At 42.0% G+C, this 18,256-nt stretch overlaps 1 protein-coding gene across 1 annotated transcript; it reads left to right on the forward strand.

Annotated features, from left to right (window-relative positions):
- On the forward strand, positions 1-5,471 carry LOC149303230 (prokineticin receptor 1-like). Its single transcript, XM_089481389.1, has 2 exons — positions 1-449; positions 4,775-5,471. The coding sequence occupies exons 1-2, from the start codon at positions 1-3 to the stop codon at positions 5,469-5,471; spliced, it is 1,146 nt and encodes a 381-aa protein (XP_089337515.1).
- The last annotated feature ends 12,785 nt before the right edge of the window (positions 5,472-18,256 follow it).

Genomic DNA, 18,256 nt, shown 5'->3' on the forward strand with positions numbered 1-18,256 from the left:
ATGGTGGATAATAATGCACCTTCAATCGACGGTGACAATGAAGATTTCTATGCAAAGAACTTCTCATACTTTTTTAACTTCAATTACAGTGATTATGAGCATACCGAGGATGAAGACGTAACCAAAACTAGGACTTTCTACACTGCAAAGATAGTGATAGGGGTAGCTCTTGCTTGCATAATGCTGATTTGTGGCATTGGGAACTTTATTTTCATTGCAGCTCTTGCCCGATACAAGAAATTGAGAAATTTAACCAACTTGCTCATCGCCAATTTGGCAATTTCGGATTTTATTGTAGCTATTGTATGTTGTCCCTTTGAACTGGACTATTATGTTGTGAAACAGCTATCATGGGAGCATGGTCATGTCCTATGTGCTTCTGTAAATTATTTAAGAACAGTTTCTCTCTATGTGTCAACAAATGCTTTACTCGCTATAGCTGTGGACAGGTAAGAACTACATTTATGTATAGTATTTTTCATATGGTTTTACATGTAAAGGCAAGTCTTATTCATAGTTATCTAATGTTTGCAGTCTAGTGTTGAAAGCTCTGTGATATCAACATCATATTCCAGTGCTCAGTGTTTTAGCATGTAGTGTGGAAGAGAGCTGGAGTCATGGAGGTTTAGGCACAGCCCTTGCCTGGTACCAATAGACTACCCTGTAGATGTACCTCTTCCATGGCAAATAAGTTATGCAATTAATAGTGTTTCATAACAATATTAGAAGGAGCAGTAAATAAAAAAAATGTGCATAGGTGACTGAGAGAGAGAAATCAGCAAGCAGGGTAGAGAGAGAGAGAGATGAGGGACAGAGACAATAAAATAGATTTGATTAGAACACACTGGGAAAATGTGGGATATAGTAAAATAGAGAGTTAAGATACTATGGGGTAAAAAAATGGCTACTATAGATGAGAGGGGTATATAAAATATATGCACTGACATTTATGTAATGTATAAGATACAGAATGCCATAGTTCATATATGATGTAGATTGAATGATACAGCAAATAATGTCAGTACTGAATGCCACAGTGTGCACAATAAGTGTAAGTTTATAGCAGTGGCACTGATATAATGCAGATTATATGCATATATAACATGTAGTGTTAAGGATATAATGTACAGGATATTATAGCATATATAGGACAGATGGTCAACAGTGTACATTATGACTGTGATATAATATAAACTGCAATATTGCTTCTATGTCTAAGACTGTAATTAAGAGGGAAGAGTTTCTTAACGGGAGTTTAAATATAATAAAAGGTTTATCAAATGTCGTATGTATTATGACAAACGGCAAAGGGTAAGGATGTAATCCATGGGTGTCTATTGTCTTTCTAAAATGGGACTTAGACACAACAAAGTTTCTATCAAATTTAGTGTCCATATAGCTATAGTCGCCACACTATGCAGTTAAGTTGATATAGCATTTTACAATGGGGGGTAGTGTATATATGACAAAGATTATTTGATACGGTACACAATGCAGTGGTTTGCCAAGGATTCAGTGCCATCATACAGTTCACTGCAATGGTCTTCTAATGCACTGTGATATGATACAAAATGGAATAGTGTCCATAGGATGCCATGCCAAGAATACATTACAGAATATCATTGTCATCTTTCAACATGGTAAAATCGACATGATCATAGTGACCATAAGTTGCCATAATAAAAATATAGTGCAGAAAGGCTCTAAAATCACAGGTTGGGATACCTTAAGTTCAAATGGGGCCCTGGGTGAACCTCTATTCTTGGTCCTCACACAAATTTTGGTGTGAAAGAAGCATACCTGGGAACTTGCTGATGTACCTACTTACTAACCCTCCAAAGTCTAACTGGGTTTAGCCATGCCACTATGAATGGCTAGCACTGCCCCCTGATCAAATACATTTACATATCATGACATAATAACAATCACCTGTTCCATAGCAGGTCTAAAAATTAGGTAAATACACACACAGATGAACAACCACACATGATATATTGCACTGTGTCATGATTTATTCATCAAAAATAAAGCCAAAATGGAGAAGCCATGTGTGAAAAATTAAGTACACCCTTAATGCTTCCATAGGAATTAGGATGCTAAGTAGCAAACAGGTGCTACTAATCAAACATCCTTGATCAACTGATCATCAGCAAGCGTGACCACCTCTATAAAAGCCGAAGTTTTAGCAGTTTGCTGGTCTGGAGCATTCAGGTATGTGTAAACACAATGCCAAGGAGAAATAAATGTTACAAATTCATGACAGTACAAATAGAAAAACACTGAACAAGAATGGTTTGTTTGGAAAAAACCTCTTCTCTTTAAAAAGATCATGGCAGCAAGGCTTAGATTTGCAAAGTCACATCTTAAGAAACCACAAGACTTCTGGAACAGTGTTCTTTGGATAGACGAGATGTTTGGCCATAATGAACAGCACCACATTTGGCATAAACCAAACACAGCATATCAGCGCAAACACCTCATACCAACTGTCAAGCACAGTGGTGGAGGGGCGATAATTTGGGCTTGTTTGCAAGTCACAGGACCTGAGTACCTTTCAGTCATTGAAGCGACCATGAATTCCTCTGCATACCAAAGTATTCTAGAGTCACATGTGAGGCCATCGGTCCGACAGGTAAAACTTGGACAAAATTGGATCATGCAACAGATTTGCTGGATCCCAAACACACCAGCAAATCAGAATGGCTTAAAAAGAAAAAAAATCAAGGTGTTGTAATGTCCAAGCCAAAGTCCAGACCTCAACTTGATTAAAATGCTGTGGTGGGACACGGCAAATGTCCGCAAACTGAAGCAACCTTGTAAAGAGGAGTGGGCCAAAATTCCTCCACAGCAATGTGGGAGACTGATTAAATCATATAGAAAACCATTACTTCAAGTTATTAATACTAACATTGGTTGTACCAGCTATTGAATCATCAGGTGTGCTTAGATTTTTTTTTAACATGGCTTCTCCATTCTGGCTTTATTTTTGTTGAATAAACCATGACACTGTGTACTGTGTTATGTTGTGTTGTACATGTGAGGTTGTATTTACCTAATTTTTAGACCGGCTAAGGAACAGATGATTGTTTTTTACACGACTTTATGTTCCAATGCGGTGCTTCCACTTCATAGGATGCAATTTGAGTAATTTTACATAGAAAGCCAGCATGGTTCAGTACAGTATATACTGCTGAATGTATTTATGCCTATGTTACAGGTTATACAGTATAGTCTCAATGTGCCCATAGGATTCATATGCCTCATATAATACTGAATATGAAAGTTTCCTTTGAGGTTTTTGAATGTTTGTATGTATGTCTTTAATATAGTACCTATGTGTGTTTGTGCACTACAATACCCCTATTTTGAGTGATGTGTATAGGTTTATATTAAGATGTAAAAACGGTGTGCAATCTTTCAATAATTGCAGTGTAACAGAGGTTCAATTGATTGATTTCTACCTAAAAGCTGATTAAGCCACAACATTCCATTTGAATTAACCAGATATAATTTTGTTGATTTATGCCAGAAAAATTGTTTTACATTATTCACTTTCTCTTGTCAGTTTTCTCATTTATTATGCACTTACTCAACATTATAATGCTCTAGTGGGAGAATCCATTTTTAGGCAGTTATTTATGGATTTTTGTGGATTGAAAACAATATCTAATTTCATCTTAAAATTCAACCTGTATGATTTTTTTTTAACAAAATACTTGCGTCATTGCAGCATTCTTACTAAAGTGATACTAAATGGAATGAAAGCTATATTGGGTTTTTTTAAAGAGTGGAAAATGATCACACATAAACACCATTTCCACAAACTATAATTCAAGGGTGTCCCCAGAGGTCTTGTAATTAATGTTCATACTAGAGGTAGAGTCAGACAGGGGGGTGGACTAAGTCAAAGGTGGAGCCACTTGCCCACCTCACCTAAGGAGCCAACATTGTCGGGAGCTAGCCATGGGGGAGTTGCAATAGAGATATGTGCTGCAAAAACAACCATGTAGGACAGTGGAATAGTGCATGAAACCTGTGACTGTCCCACAAAACCCCAGAGGCTTGGGATGTATGCTTAAGGCCTCCATTCCAAAGTCAGAGTGTTCCCGGGTTTATGAGTTCCTCACAGATGTAGGTGCTTGGACCTATACTAAAAATGGTGCATCGTAATGAAGACAAAAAGAGACATAGAAACGTCATGGGCTACGTGCCTAAAGTGTAACACAATAAAGTGACAGGTCCACACCATTTTATCTATGAAGTGGTTAGTACTACAGTAATTTGTATAACAGATATATCTAAACAAATTATATTAAATATAAGTAGGACATAGAGCTTTCAAAAGATGATTTAAAAAAAATAAATAATAAATAAATAAATTGACCACGAGTAGGGATAAAGATGAAGGTCTCAAGTCCCGCACCGCACATGTCTGGGTATGTTAGTGTGTGTGTCTGAGTATATCACGGTGTGTTAGTATGTTACTGTAAGTGTTCGTATGAAGGGGGTATGTTAGTATGGTTGGGATATATTAGAGTGTGTGAGTTAGTGTAAGTGTCCCTACTAAGATCAGGCTCTGAGTCCTCCCTGGGCTCTAGTTGAGTAATACGGAAGCCACAGCAGCTGGACAGTCACATTTACTTATTTGCATACTGCGTCTCTAATCAAAAATGTGTTACTGCATGCGTTTTCCCTTAACAATAAACATATGTATGCTAATATATGTAGAAGGTGCTTGTGCTCAGTATTTAACTAGTGTCTTTATATTTTCCAGATATCTGGCAATTGTTCACCCACTGAAGCCTCGAATGAAATACCAGACTGCCTCTTTCCTCATTGCTTTGGTTTGGATAATCTCTTTACTGGTTGCCATCCCATCTGCTTATTTTGCTACAGAGTCAGTACTTTTTATTGTAAAAAAACAAGAAAAGATTTTCTGTGGTCAGATCTGGCCAGTAGATCAGCAGATATATTATAAGTCATACTTCCTCTTCATTTTTGGCCTTGAGTTTGTTGGCCCTGTTGTAACAATGACACTATGTTATGCCAGGATCTCAAGAGAACTTTGGTTTAAGACAGTTCCTGGCTTTCAGACCGAGCAAATCCGTAAACGCCTGAGGTGTCGCAGGAAGACCGTCTTAGTGCTGATGTGCATCCTTACTGCTTATGTTCTCTGTTGGGCTCCATTTTACGGATTTGCCATTGTTAGGGATTTTTTCCCAACTGTGTTCGTGAAGGAGAAGCACTACCTTTCAGCTTTTTACATTGTAGAGTGTATTGCAATGAGCAACAGTATGATCAACACCATGTGTTTTGTGACTGTAAAAAATAATACCATGAAATATTTTAAAAAAATCATGCTACTTAGATGGAAGTCAACCTACAATGGAAGTAAGTGTAGCGGAGAACTAGATGTGAAGAGTAGCGCAATGCCTATCACCGAAGAGGTAGATTGTATTCGACTAAAATAAAAGGGAGTTTTGTACCATGAATCACACATGTTATAAAATATCAAACCACCCCCAGATTTTTAATCAACAAATTAAAGATTCAATGAGTTTTAGACACAGCTACAAAAATATGACGTCCTTTTAAAACTTTCCCCAGCAATTGGCTTGAAAGGGCAACTGTTACATTCCTAATTATTTCTAATTCTAATACACCTATATAATATATTAATTGTGTATTTTGTTTTTTACTTAAGTATTAACAAAGATTACCTCTCATATTTTTCATTGTGATGATGATGCTTTACAGATGAACTACATGGCTTTACGCAATCGCCTGTGAGCAAGACCCGCGCACTTTATGATAAAACAATACAGGTCCAGAACAGTTCCTGTTTGGGCCAACAATATGATTCTAAAACAGTCATCAGTAATAGATACATTTGCATGAAATGCACTGGCTACGCCTTAACTAGATGTCAGACCTGAAAAACATAAATCAGAATAACAAAAATGGAACATTAAATAAAGATCTAAAAAACATGGCATTCAGTGTTGTATTAATATCACATGGAAATGCACCTTAAATTGCATAAAAGTGTTATACTTGTACTCAAGATTTTATGATAAACATTTGCTGTACATTTTTCACATCAGTAAGTTACAGAATATTATGCTATTTTTTATTTAAAAGGTGCATGTATAAGGTTTTATGTTATGCTATTTACAAACATCCTTGTTTAAACAAATATACTATATTCCAGAGTTGCCAAACAGATATGTGATAAGATTACCAAAAATATACATTACGTAACTGATTTAGCACTTTTCCACCAAATAATCTGATTTTCAAAATTCCTTATTAACTGGCAGTTTTTCCCCCAATGTTAAAATGAAGCATCATATATGCAAATAACAACAATTACATTTATTCGATCAAATTTTGCTCATAATCATTTGGAACTCACAAGAGAAAACAAATGTTTTTAATATAGTATAAATGTTTTGGTCCATGTGCTTTGTTTCAGGTTTTCTTAATTATTTTTTCATTGTTATATTTACTATATGAAGTGATGTATTTACATGTAAGGTGTTTTATAATAAAATTGCAAGACATCTATTTTTTTTAATTATACAATATTATTATTATTTTTAGTAAATTTCATGGATCCATACCATAATCAGAACAAAGTTCTTTACCACTAATCACCAATATTCTTCCAGCATTATTTTTTCAGTCAAAGCTAATAATATATACTATACCGATAATGAGGTAAAATGAAATACAGGTTCATAAAGACAAAAACCTAATTTGCTTCAAAAATAGAGCACATTTCTCACATAGTTACATATTTTGGTTAAATAATGATACATTTTCGTGGGCTCCCATCACAAAGAGCTATTTAATAGCAAATGACTAGGGTTTCTCTCAAATTCACCTACGCTTTTCCACTCTGCAGTGGCACACCTGGGAACATTTGGGTCTCACCTTAAGTTTTGGGAGAAGCACTGCTTTTTTGAGGCACTGTGTTTGTACCTTAAAGCCCCACCTAGGTTACTCCTACACCTTACCTACTTCCTGTCCCTCCAAAAATTAACTGGAGCTATCACTGGCCTAATCACTGAAGGGAAGGTCCAGGCATGCACCTCTGAAAATAATGAGCATTAGTGCATTAAATCAGCCTCCCTGTGCTGCAGCTGCCCCTGAAACAGCCTGCCAATGCCAACTCTGCCCCTGAAACAGCCTGCTAATGCCAACTCTGCCCCTAAAGTAACCTGCCTGTGCCACCTCTACCCCTCCAAACAGCCTGCCTGTCCCATTTCTGCCCCTTTTAGGTACGCTACTGGGTGACTGACAACATATTTCCTTCCAAATGGGAAATCCCCCTCCGATTTTCATCTGAACAAAAAAGGGGCAGAAAACAAAGTCCCTGTTTTCTTTTAATGTAATTATTTTTAGCCACGTGTAACATGCATGCCCTTATCTTGCAAAAAGTCACACATAGTCGCAAACAGCTCACATATTAGTGAATATGCAAGTGTTTGCATCTTAGGGCAGGATCGTCCAACATGCAGTCCGCGGGCCAAATCAACCCGCCGGACTTCGAGGTGCGGCTCACGCGAGCAGGGTCGGAGATTTCCCAGTGGGCCGGCCGGTCCGTAGGAGATGGCAGAGATGCCATTGCAGCTGCGAGTTGTAAAACCGCCGTATGGCCACCTCCGCCGGCCGCTTAATGATTTTGAAACCGCCGACGTGCAGCTACCATGCCGCCCAGTGCCTTAGTGAGGCTCTTCGTCTTGCCCCTTTGAAGATGCAATGTGACACTCAAGGGGACGCTCAAAATACTTGGGGTGATAGGTGGAAGGGGACCCGTATGCAAAGGGGGGCTGCCTTGGGGCAACAATTAAATACAAAAAGGGGGTAGCTGAGGGTTATAAGCACACAACAGGGTGGTTGGGGCATCACATAAAAATGTTATTCAACATATTTATAAATGACCTTGCAATAGGTGTTGAAAGTCATGTTTCCGTGTTTGCAGATGACACTAAACTCTTTAAAGTAATACACTGTGAGCAGGATATTACTTTGCTGCAGAGAGATTTAGACTAGGGGACTGGGCACACAAATGGCAGTTGAAATTCAATGTAGATAAATGTAAAGTTATGCACTTCGGGGTAAGGAATGCACAAGCAACCTACACCCTAGACGGTAGTGAATTAGGGACAACGACAAATGAGAAATATTTGGGAATTGTTATAGACGACAAACTAGGAAACAATGTGCAATGTCAGTCAGCAGTTCCTAAGGTCAGTAAGGTATTGTCATGTATAAAAAGGGGCATCAATTTGCGGGATAAAAATATAATTTTTCCTCATTATAAATCAATGGTAAGACCACACCTTGAATATGCTGTGCAATTTTGGGAACTTATTCTAAACAAGGATATTATAGCACTGGAAAAAGTGCAGAGGCGGGCTACAAAATTAATAAAAGGAATAGAACACTATAGTTATGAAGAAAGGTTAATTCATTTAAATCTGTTTAGTTTAGAAAAATGGCACCTCAGAGGGGATATGATAGCATTATATAAATATATTCAGGGCCATTGTGTGGAAATCTGTACATAAACAGGACTATGCATAGGACACGTGGTCACACGTTTAGACTGGAAGAAAGGAGATTTAGTCTAAGCCAAAGGAAAGGGGTTTTTTTTATAGTTAAGACCTTTAGGATGTGGAATTCTCTGCCTGTAGAAGTTGTTTTATCAGAGTCTGTACAGACATTTAAACAACAATTGGATGTATACTTACAAAAACATAATATTCAGAGATATACTTTTTAAATCATTGGGAAATAGCTTCTTGATTCAAGGAGAGATCTGACTGCCATTCTGGAATCATGAAGGCATTTTTTCCCCCTAGTTTCTGCAAAATTGGAAAGAGCCACAGCTGGGTTTTTTTGCCTTCTTTTGGATCAACAGCAAGAAATAAACAGATATGGGAAAGGCTGAACTTAATGGACTCATGTCTTTTTTCAGCCTATATAACTATGTAACTATGTAATACAGAAAGGGGGGTGGTGGGTGGCTGTTTACAATACACATGGGTATGGGGGGCATTACATTAACCAGTACAAAAGGGGATGGGGGCATCAATATACAAGGGAGGGGGGCTGGCCAGAGGCATTACATAAAAATCAGTACACAAGGGTGTGGGGGCACAAATACACAAGGGGCAATCACAGAAACAACAAAGCAGTGTGGAAAGCATTTTTTATGCTTTGTGTAGCTTAACCCATCCTGCTGCGGGTGTAGGTGTGACAGAGCCTGTCCTGTTGTGTGTGTGTGTGTGTGTGTGTTTGGTTGTCGGTGTGGCAGAACCTGTGCTGTTGTGTGTGTCTGGGTGTTGGTGTGGCAGAGCCCGTCCTGGTGTGTATTTGGTCATCTGTTTCCTGGCACGTTACTTACTGTAGGAATAAATTGAACTATGTAATTTTTACTTATCCAGAGATAAAACACCCTCCTGAATTTGTAGTCACTTCAGAGGACAAAAACTTTCTAGGCCCAGAAATCAAAAATAAAGGTTTACTATTTAAATCTGCATTTTTTATCAAAAAGAATCAGTGGTGCTAAATTTTGGCTTCAGGCATTCTGTGTATGATTACTTTTTTTAGTGTACTGATGGACTCCCAATCCCATCACATAAGATTCTATCTTATACTATCTGTATTGCACTGATGTAATCTTTACCCAGTACACATCAATGCTGAGTAGTAAATATTCTGTCTATTTTATTTACTTCCATAAAAATACCACCAAAATCCTCAGCACCAGGCCCATGATGCTCTAAATCCAACCCTGCCTCCAGACAGTACCCACAGTGTGTGTCAGCCAGCCTGAATCCAGCCTGTACTTACGGTGTGCTCCAGCCTTGTGCAGTTTTATTTGGCTAAACTTGTTTTAAATGGTTTGTGGACTGACTTTGTTTTACTGTTTAAGTAATTTAGTATTGATAGAATGACATAAAAGTTGATAAAAAAAACTGTTTGCCCACTGCTTTTTTTCATTATTGCCAAATTAACCCTGTATTAATATGCATTATAAAGCTAAAAGGCCATATTTTTTCTCAGTGAAAAATGAGTGTGGCCCACCCGCACATACATTTCTGATGAAGTGGCCCACTGCAGAAAAAACATGGACACCCCTGTCTTAGGGCATGCAACCTTAGTATACTCAAGTCAGTCAAGTTAACCCAACTTTTTAATAAATGGACTCAAAAGACAGAATGCACTCCTTGGCGGCAAGGAATATAGCATTGCAAATTTACAACATCTTCAGAGTAACTCACTGTTATCTTAACATAGCGTTTAGACAAAGTATACGTACCCACATATTCTCCTGGCCTGTGGGTATGGTGTGTGTGACTCCTATTGGAAGGCAGATTTAATAAGCTAAACTTAACAAGAGAACATTCAGTACTTGTGGCAGACCATATCCTACTGTAAATGTTTGCGGGTATATTTTGCTGTGTTTTGTTTTGCTTGGGTGTTCATTTCAAAACATCAGCTATTCTGTTTTTTATATCACATGCTTTCAATTTTAAGGATTATTAAATAAAATAATTCAGGTTCAGTTGGTTACATCAAAAATATTTTGCCTTGCATGTCAGAAAAAGAAAACCCACCACTGTCAAGCGATAATATTAAGTTCATTATTTCACAAAGCAGCATGTCGGTACTTTATTTGGATTTTAATATATTTTTATTTTTCACGATTTGTGGATGCCAGATCTAGATTACTTTGCTTGAACTCAGCTTGTAAAATCTTTTATATAATCTCATTATATAGGGCTATCCTTTGTCATAGTGGGGACCAGAGAAAGTCTACCTTATTGGACCCCCAACTGAAATGTGAGATAGACAGAAGAGAATTTGAGAAGGTGTGGAAAAATAATACATGTCTCTCAATGCACGAGTATGTATTGTAGAGTCACATGTATGAGTTTCTATCAGAACTAAGGAATAGATCATGTCAATTAATTCTATGTAAGCTAAAACTAAGATATTACAAATAAATGGTAGTATTAGAAATAATAAACATAGGATTCCTACCCCGAAATGTCCAACAATTATATTCAAATGTTTCATCATTTAAAATAAACACATATAAACATGAATTGGAATTGATGCACTTCTATAAAAATGTACAAACAGCCTACACATCAAATTATCCCATACTGAGAATGAAATTGTTGGCTTAATAACTTTAACTAAAACCTGTTGTTTTTGTACATCTTACATTTCCTGAATTTCATATTTCACAATGTAATATATGTCACTTATTCCTGTATTTTACATGACTCAGACACTATCTATTGGGAGATATCCACTTACCCAACCCCAACGAAAGACATGACACCAGGTTGAAGATCGAAGAGGCCGTAGCATTTTATTTATGTAAAACACACTGTAACATAAAAACAGCGGCCATCTCAGAACTAAATGTTGTGTAACCGATAATGACTGGGAGAGATAAAGCCACAATATTATTAATAGCCTGAACCACTGGTGTCTTGTCACACTCAAAACTGACCTTTTGGTTTTTCAAATGGACCTCCGAACAAGGAAACTAGTTGTTGTATGGAACTAAGGAGGACAGCGCACATAGAGGTGTCAAGAGGACCAAAAAAGAGGAAATCATCTAAATAGTGGATGACAGATAAAGAACCCCTCCTCCTCCCGAACAACCTATTCCAGGAATAAGCTAAACATCTCAAAATAGAAATATGAGATATATTGCATATTGTTCCCCCACTTACAGCCCAGCAGGTGAGAACACACCCGGCTTAGCCATTAAGGCCCCCTTTGCCAATGGATCACCCGACCACACACATCCAATGGATTGCCTGGCACAGGTCCAGACCGATATCATTGTTCACAACATATTCGACCTGATCTCATTCAAGTGGACTCCGTCGTCCTAGAGCAAACCACACAGGTCTGCCGCAAAGGTGGCAAACCAGGAAATGGCCCTGTTCACGTTGTGTCTGGTTTGTTTGACTTGACCTTGCACCCCTCCAGGCCAAAAGCAGAATAATATCAGACCAAATGATCATCAGCCCCTGGTAAAAAGTTGTCCAGGGTAACGTTTGTATCCCGGATATGGCCCTTGTTAGGTATATTGCATAGATTGTTACCCTGGAATGAAGTACCAGGATCTTGGCATCCCATGCAGTCAGGGTGACCTAAAGTCACACTCAGGATGGGCTCCCATCTGAAGCCTGAAGCTGCTTACCCCTCTGCTGAAGAGCCACTCACCGCCCAGTAGAAATAGGAGTGCCCCAGTATTCAAATCAGACACTTTCCTGGAAAACGATTTAAAGCAACAAGATCGATATTGTTGAATGAGACAAAATTAACTGACCGATGGGGAAAAAATTCTGCCAAGAGGCAACTGCGGGGCCATCAATAAGTAATAAGTAATAAGGAGACCAAATTGCAGCAATATTATAAGTCAATGACCCCCCACACACACACACTCGCAGCCTGACCAATTGCAGCCTGACCAGAGAAGGAAAGGAAACAGATATCCCTCAGAAACAGTGTTATCAGAGTTTAAAGGAGGGAGAGAAGAGGAAAAAGGAGAAGAGACTTGCTCACACAAAAGCTGCGCAAACTACTCGTTAGACTTGGGCACCAGGGGGCTCTTCGTGTTCGTCTTCGTGCTCGTCTTCGGGGGAAAAAAAATCTTTGTATTCCGCGAATATTCGCCCGTTCCTGTCTTCTCTTCGGGCGAATATTCGCGGACATTCTTCGTGCTCGTTTAATCTTCGTTTTCCTCCTGGTTGCCTAGCAGGGGTTAATACGGGGTTAATAACACATCACAGCAGCAGCAGCTGCCGTGAAGGTACGTGTGTGCAGCTCTATTGGTCGTTTCGGCAGGGGGCTGGTCTGGCATCAACGAGTGAATTGCAGAACTGCAGAATGCACTTCATTCGTTGATGGCAGGCGAGCCCCCTGCCGAAACGACCAATAGAGTTGCACACACATACCGAGGTGTACTGTCCATAGATGTTTAATAAAAGAATAGGGAATATTTTACATTTTTAAATTGATTTTGGACCACTTTACATGCCTAACATTTGCTACCTATTTACAATGGCATACTTTGCAACAACCCAACTTACTTATTGGACAGGACTGGAAAATAGCAGGACTGTCCACCAAAATCTTGGGTGTGTTGGCAGGTATGCTGATGGAAAAATGTTGGACAAGAACTAAAAAATAGCTTAGGGTTAATGTACGGTTATGTTTAAGATTAGTAGCAGTGCACTGGTTTGGTTAAAGATGGATTATGTCTAAATAATAATAATTTAATTTTAATGTTTTTTTTAAAAAAAAAATAGGGGTTTATTTAAATGTATTTTAAAGTTAGATTTATTATTTAGTACTTGATTATATTTATTAAATGTTTATAGTAGCGTTACCTACCGAGCTATAACTACCTATGTGTATTTGCATTTTGCATACCTAGTTTAGCTAAATTAGATGGGACAGGACTGGAAAAAAGCAGGACTGTCCCTGAAAAAGTTGGGTCTGTTGGCAGGTATGTGGATGGAAAAATGTTATAGGGTGAAGTGTGAGTTATAGTGTTAATGTAATGCTATTAGTGAGTGAAGGCCAGGGCAAATAACAAGGAAAAGGTCCTTGTGTTTTGTGCATTGTAAGTGTGTGTGTATGTGTGTTATGTGTGATGTCACTGTGTGTTATATGTGTTATATGTGTTATTGTGTGTGTTATGTTTGGTTGGTTGTGTATCAGAAGGAAAATAATGAAATGGAAAAGGAAATGGGAAAGGCAAATGAGTGGGCAATTGGCGACCCGCTCACCTGTTTCACCCCAGGGCAAAGCACCCAAACACTGTCAGTCTTAGACGTTTGGCAGCAGACTTCCAGAGCTCAGACACAAGGCCCTAGCGTAAGCTGGCCACTCCGGCGGAGGTAGCAGGCGTTGCCACACCGCAAACAGAGGCAGCCAGGGGGGAGAAACTGCCCTTACCATTAGGGACATTTTGGGCATGACTCTAGCCAGGAAGCGAACTGGCAGAGAAGAGATGCTGGCACCACCACCAGCAGCAGCATTGAAAAGGCGAATGAGTGGGCAATTGGCGACCCACTCACCTGTTTCACCCCAGGGCAAAGCACCCAAACACTGTCAGTCTTAGACGTTTGGCAGCAGACTTCCAGAGCTCAGACACAAGGCCCTAGCGTAAGCTGGCCACTCCGGCGGAGGTAGCAGGCGTTGCCACACCGCAGACAGAGGCAGCCAGGGGGGAGAAACTGCCCTTACAATTAGGGACATTTTGGGCATGACTCTAGCCAGGAAGCGAACTGGCAGAGAAGAGATGCTGGCACCACCACCACCACCACCACCACCAGCAGCATTGAAAAATTGGAAAGGCGAATGAGAGGGCAATTGGCGACCCGCTCACCTGTTTCACCCCAGGGCAAAGCACCCAAACACTGTCAGTCTTAGACGTTTGGCAGCAGACTTCCAGAGCTCAGACACAAGGCCCTAGCGTAAGCTGGCCACTCCGGCGGAGGTAGCAGGCGTTGCCACACCGCAGACAGAGGCAGCCAGGGGGGAGAAACTGCCCTTACAATTAGGGACATTTGAGGCATGACACTAGCCAGGAAGCGAACTGGCAGAGAAGAGATGCTGGCACCACCACCAGCAGCAGCATTGAAAAGGCGAATGAGTGGGCAATTGGCGACCCACTCACCTGTTTCACCCCAGGGCAAAGCACCCAAACACTGTCAGTCTTAGACGTTTGGCAGCAGACTTCCAGAGCTCAGACACAAGGCCCTAGCGTAAGCTGGCCACTCCGGCGGAGGTAGCAGGCGTTGCCACACCGCAAACAGAGGCAGCCAGGGGGGAGAAACTGCCCTTACCATTAGGGACATTTTGGGCATGACTCTAGCCAGGAAGCGAACTGGCAGAGAAGAGATGCTGGCACCACCACCAGCAGCAGCATTGAAAAGGCGAATGAGTGGGCAATTGGCGACCCACTCACCTGTTTCACCCCAGGGCAAAGCACCCAAACACTGTCAGTCTTAGACGTTTGGCAGCAGACTTCCAGAGCTCAGACACAAGGCCCTAGCGTAAGCTGGCCACTCCGGCGGAGGTAGCAGGCGTTGCCACACCGCAGACAGAGGCAGCCAGGGGGGAGAAACTGCCCTTACCATTAGGGACATTTGATTCATGACACTAGCCAGGAAGCGAACTGGCATCGAAGAGACACTGGCACCACCACCAGCAGCAGCAGCAGAATTGGGAAAGGCGAATGAGTGGGCAATTGGCGACCCACTCACCTGTTTCACCCCAGGGCAAAGCACCCAAACACTGTCAGTCTTAGACGTTTGGCAGCAGACTTCCAGAGCTCAGACACAAGGCCCTAGCATAAGCTGGCCACTCCGGCGGAGGTAGCAGGCGTTGCCACACCGCAAACAGACGCAGCCAGAGGGGAGAAACTGCCCTTACCACTAGGGACATTTTGGGCATGACTCTAGCCAGGAAGCGAACTGGCAGAGAAGAGATGCTGGCACCACCACCACCACCACCACCACCAGCAGCATTGAAAAATTGGAAAGGCGAATGAGAGGGCAATTGGCGACCCGCTCACCTGTTTCACCCCAGGGCAAAGCACCCAAACACTGTCAGTCTTAGACGTTTGGCAGCAGACTTCCAGAGCTCAGACACAAGGCCCTAGCGTAAGCTGGCCACTCCGGCGGAGGTAGCAGGCGTTGCCACACCGCAGCAAGTGCAACCAGGGGGGAGAAACTACCCTTACCATCAGGGACATTCGAGGCATGACACTAGCCAGGAAGCGAACTGGCATTGAAGAGAGACACTGGCACCACCACCAGCAGCAGCAGAATTGGGAAAGGCGAATGAGTGGGCAATTGACGACCCGCTCACCTGTTTCACCCCAGGGCAAAGCATCCAAGCACTGTCAGTCCTTGGCGTTTGGGAGCAGACCTACAGAACTCAGACACAAGGCCCTAGCATAAGCTAGCTACACCGGCGGAGGTAGCAGGCGTTGCCACACCGCAGCAAGTGCAACCAGGGGGGAGAAACTACCCTTTCCATTAGGGACATCTGAGGCATGATTTCAGCCAGGAAGCGAACTGGCAAAAGATACTGGCACCACCACCAGCAGCAGCGTTGGAAACGGAAAAAGGTGAATGAGTGGGCAATTGACGACCCACTCACCTGTTTCACCCCAGGGCAAAGCATCCAAAGACTGTCAGTCCTAGGCGTTTGGGAGCGGACTTACAGAGCTCAGACACTAGGCCCTAGCGTAAATTGGCTACACCAGCGGAGGTAGCAGGCATTGCCACACCGCAGCAAGTGCAACCAGGGGGAGAAACTACCTTAAACATTAGAGAGAAAAAATTTAACTTTCCAAGCTAAGAGCTGGGTAACCCAATTTGGGCAGATTGAATTTAAGAAAGGCAATCTGCTCCATCAGATGAGGTGCCATGCGTGAGCGCTGTGGACTCAGTATGTTTCCAGTCATAGAAAACACGCGCTCACTTTGAACAGTGGTTGGCGGACATGATAGAAGCTGCTGCGCAACCCATGAGAGTGCAGGCCACACACTCTTCTTTTCATCCCAGTAGCTAAGAGGATCAACATTAGGAGCAGAAGGAACTTCACAGAGGTAAAGTTTGACCATTTCAGCAGCACTACTCTCCTTTCTGCTGCTAGCTCTGTCAGATGGTCCAACTATACTGCCAAGTGCCTCTTCCCAAAACGCAGCTGCTCCACTCAGCTGTGTTGTGCTGCTTGTGGCACTGCTGCTGATGCTGCTGCTAGGGGTAGCAGACCACATCATCTCTTCCTCCTCCTGCACCTCACCCTCCTCGGACAGCATTCCCATTTTACGCTGCCAGTCACGCACCTTGTTGACCAATTGCTCCCGGTAGCTACTGAGAACATTGAATTTCAAAGCTAGCTTTCCCTTAATTCTTGGATCACAAAGGCACGCTAGCATCATTTCGGGACTCTCTTCCATTCGCTTGCGAAGGTGTACTTTTAGCAGATCCTTCAGCTTCCTGACTATGGCTGCTACGTCAGGATGTAGAGTGCCACCTTGAACAGCCTCACGGTTTCCAAGGAACACATCCATCTTGCTGCCTAGATGGGAGAACACTGGGATTACCTGGGCCAGACTGGCAGTGTTTGAGCTTAAATTTTCTGTGGCATCCCTGAATGGTTTAAGGACTGCCACTAGCTGGGCGATCACTGTCCAATCCTCCCTATTCAATGGAGAGGTAATCCCAATATTGTGCTCTGAGGCAAGATTATGGATTGCCCTCTGCTGCTCCAAAATCCTCTCTAGCATGTCTAACGTGGAGTTCCACCGTGTACTGACATCCTGACGTAGGCAGTGTACGGGAAGACCTGACCTCTCTTGCTCTTCCCTCAAAAGTTGGCTAGCCTTAACACTATGGTGAAAGTGCCCAGCGATCTTTCTGCAGCGGGACAGAACTACTGCTGCCACATTAGTTCCTTCTGACATTGCTGCCTTCACTACAAGATGGATGATGTGGGCTGCACAGCGCACACCAACAATATGACCATCTCGCAGCGCTTTCACCATATTGGCACCTCCGTCAGTTACCACAAAACCAACTTCAACATTGGTGCCCGCCTCTGCTCCCACCCAAAGGCTAAACATTTTCCTAATCGCATGCAGAATATTTTGGGAAGTGTGCTTTTCATCCATCACTTCTGCATGGAGAAGGAATGATCGGTAGCCTGCTGCAGCAACTTCCTTAGACACACCGGGCTGCCACCAGTGTGCTGTCAAAGAAAGAAAGGCATGCTGGGCGCTAGGTGCACTCCACAAATCTGTAGTGAAATGAACACACTGACCAGCAGCCTTGGAAAGCTCCTCTTTCACTGCTGCAACACAGGACCGATACAGCGAGGGGACAATGTTCCTGCTGAAAGTGGAACGTGACGGAACTGTGTATTGTGGAGCCACAGCCGCCATCAATTGTTTGAAAGGCTCCCCTTCAATCATGGAGAAGGATGCCCCTCCAACAGCAATGAACTGACCAATAAGTCGCGTTACTTTATTGGCCTGCTGTTTGGGCATCGTTCTCTTGGAGTGGAATGCCCCAAATTCTTCCAGGGTGGGCTGGGCATGCAGTGCTCCAACCTGCCTTGGTCTCTGGCTGCCAGCACTAGTTGCTGCTGCTGCTGCTGCTGCTGCTATTGGCTCAGAAGAAGAAGCTGTTGG

The sequence above is a fragment of the Sceloporus occidentalis genome, unplaced genomic scaffold, assembly GCF_023333645.1.
Source record: "Sceloporus occidentalis isolate IW3139 unplaced genomic scaffold, rSceOcc1.0.p SCAF_15, whole genome shotgun sequence".
NCBI lineage: Eukaryota > Metazoa > Chordata > Lepidosauria > Squamata > Phrynosomatidae > Sceloporus > Sceloporus occidentalis.